General features: G+C 40.0%; 1 protein-coding gene across 1 annotated transcript; it reads left to right on the top strand.

The window, feature by feature from the left end:
* Positions 1-398: 398 nt before the first annotated feature.
* Positions 399-953, top strand: KRTAP26-1 (keratin associated protein 26-1; the record flags this gene model as incomplete). Its single annotated transcript, XM_081068698.1, has 1 exon — positions 399-953. One exon carries the CDS (start codon positions 399-401, stop codon positions 951-953), a length of 555 nt encoding a protein of 184 aa, XP_080924824.1.
* Between the last annotated feature and the right edge of the window lie 2,200 nt (positions 954-3,153).

Genomic DNA, 3,153 nt, shown 5'->3' with positions numbered 1-3,153 from the left:
GTTTGCTACAACTTTTAAAGGCACTTCCAAGAGAATAATTCTATGAATATTTATGCAGTGGGGCTTATACTGGAATACGTGAATGACCTTCAAAAGTGGCAATTTGGTTGGATAATTTGAGAGGGTGAGATCCTATTAACATTCAGTCACTCTGTGTTATTTACTTAATCAATGGAAGGCCTTGCAAGTAACATCGCATTTTATAGGAGTTGGGAGCATCTACTTCCAGGTCATATGAAGAGTTCTGATGCAGCCTCATGTAACTAGGAGGAAGAGAGTCTGTATACAGAAGCACTGTCTTCTGCAGATATATAAGGGATCAAGTCAGACGAGGAGCACAAAGAAACTTGAGATACATTTCTTTCCAATCAACCACAGCCTGCCCACAAAACCTCACTATGACTTGCCCCAACTCCTGCTCTGGAAACTACAGCTTGGGATCCCTCAGAAATCCCTGTCATATTCCTCTCTCCTCTTCCAATGACCTCTGCTCTACAAATGTGAGCCATGGAGAGGTCCTCTGCTTTCCCAGCGGATATCAAGATGGTATCTGGCTCATGGACAATTGCCAAGAGGCCTGCAGTGAACCAACCAGCTGCCAGTCACAAAACTGTGAGCCCAGCAACTGTGAAACGTCCTGCTGCTCTTCCACTGCTTACTGTGGGCCCAGACCCTGCCAAGGAACCAGTTTTCTTCCCGCTGCTTTTTACACCTCCAGCTCCTGCCTCCCAATATCCTGTCGACCTCTGAGCTCTGTGTCCAACAGCTGTGGACCTCTGAGCCTCCTTACTTATGGATGCCGACCCTTGCGGTGGATGGCCTGTGGAGCTCAGCCACTTGGTATCGTGTCCAGCAGCCTCAGACCTCTGCATCCTCTCTTCAGTGGATGCCAACCTCTGACCCACATGTTCAGCCCCTGTCGTCCATCTTGCTTTGCACTCGGAGGCCAGTAGCTTCCTTGTTCCAGCTAGCAATCGTGCTGAGGATCAAGGACAAAAATTCAATCTTTGGGGACTTCTGCTTCTTTCCTAGTAGTGAGTGACTGCCTTTTCATCTTTTTAGTGTGTCTGATCTAAGGCAAGCTGCCCCTTTCACGTTTTTTTCTCTCTTTTTTTTTTCATCTCTCCTTGGTGTGAAATTATTTGGTTTACGATGCTACTCATTGTCACTCAGGTGTGGGAAGAATTTATTTGGTTTGTGTTGTAATAAATGAGATTAAGCCAGAATTAAGAATCTGGGTCTTTTGTTTGCCTTTTATTATTCCATTTTGACACAGAAATGACCAACCTCAACTGCTTGCAAGATAAGTGAATAGGACATGGGATACTGGACCACATATTCTTATCTGACAGTAGGGGGATAACTTTGATGGTTTATTCCTCAAGCTGCTTTCTAGATCTGTGATCCTATGTATTTGAGAGATCCAAAAGCCTTGGTTGAAGTTATTTTGAAAAGGCAAGATTAGGAATGCTCTCTTTATCTTTCTTCCAATGAACATCTACCAGAACATCCTGTCTAATTGCCAATGGAGCTATATCTTACTCCTGCTTAAACCTTTGGTGGCTTCCTGTGAGCTACTTCCAGAAAATAAAAACATAAAGTCCTTACAATGACATCTGGTTTTCCTCATTGTTTTTCTCCCTCCCACCTCTCTGGCTTCATTCCTTTCTCAATATTGCAAATGCTAAGCTTTTGCAACCCTGACTTACACATAGGTCACAAACATACTGCTTTTTATAAGCACCCACCTTTTGCCTATGTCATCATCAAGACCAGAATGCACTTCTGATTTATCTATTTTGAAAAATCACACTCACTTTTAAAAACACAGTCCAACTTAATTTACTGAACTGTTGATTTATTTAGCAAAAATGTTATTACCTACCTACTATGTCCCAAACCACCCTGTACCAGGCACAAGAGATACAGAAGTGAACAAGACAAACCTGAATTATCTCAGTATTTACCAGAAGTCATAAACTTCTTATAGACTTCTGACACCGAAGCTAAATGCCAGTCCCTCGTATCATCATGTTTATGCTGCTGTTTTAAAATTCATTCTAGTTCATTCGTTCTTTTACCTTAGCTGCCTGGCTCTCCTACATATTTTGAGTTTGCTACATCTGCACCCTTTATTTTTTGAAGCCTTTCCCAGGCCCTCTCCTTTTTCCTTACCCTAATGAGTAAATCACATTGACTTAGGCTGCTTTTTATCTCAGACTGATTTCTATTAGTGATCTTACTGGACCATTTGTGTTAAAAATAATTTTAAATGAGATGTTAGTTGAAATGTAACATACTACATATTTATACAGAAATCATACTTTTCATCATTATTTTATAGTGTGCTCTTTCTATTTATAAAAAATAGTTTGCTAGAAAGTGTCATTCTTGCCATATTACGCCATGCCACAGCAACCACATACATCTAGTGTTTACTTGTTTGCATCATTAACTCTTGTGTTTGATTTAATCTCGTGTTGCTTTGTACAGTAACATGTTTACAGGCTTGTAGCCTAGGAAAAATAGGCTATACCATGTAGCCTAGATGTGTCTAGTAGGCTGTACCATCTAGGTTTGTCTAAGTGCACTCTGTGATGTTAGCACTATGATGAAATCGCCTAACATACTCCCGAAAGTACTCCTTTCAAGTGGTGCATGGCTGAATATTGTGTTTCTGAGATTCTTCCATGCTATTATGTATGCCAGTAGTCCATTTACTTTCTTTGATGTATACTATTTAAGGTATTTAAACGGCAAAATGGATTTATCCCTTCTACTGTGGATGATTAATATGGTTTTTTTCCAGTTTGCGGACCTATCCAAAATAATGTGTAGAATACTCTTTTATTCTTCTACATATCTTTTGATATACATATAAAATTATATCTATTGGGTAACAGATTTAAGAGTGGAACTGACAAATTATTTCTATTGGGTAACAGATTTAAGAGTGGAATTGACAAATTATTTCTATTGGGTAACAGAGTTAGGAGTGGGGTTGACAAATGACATGGGTTGTTCCTGTTCAGCTTTATCCTACATGACAAAGTTGTGCCCTATACTTATGCCAGTACTGATTTCTACTACCAGCGCATGGGAATTGCAGTTGCTCTACACCCTTATTATTTGCCATTGTCAATCTTCTTAAGT

The sequence above is a fragment of the Rhinolophus hipposideros genome, assembly GCF_964194185.1.
Source record: "Rhinolophus hipposideros genome assembly, chromosome: 2".
Taxonomy (NCBI): Eukaryota; Metazoa; Chordata; class Mammalia; order Chiroptera; family Rhinolophidae; genus Rhinolophus; species Rhinolophus hipposideros.
The sequence above is the reverse complement of the archived record's forward strand: the minus strand, read 5'-3'. Positions and strand labels throughout refer to the sequence as shown.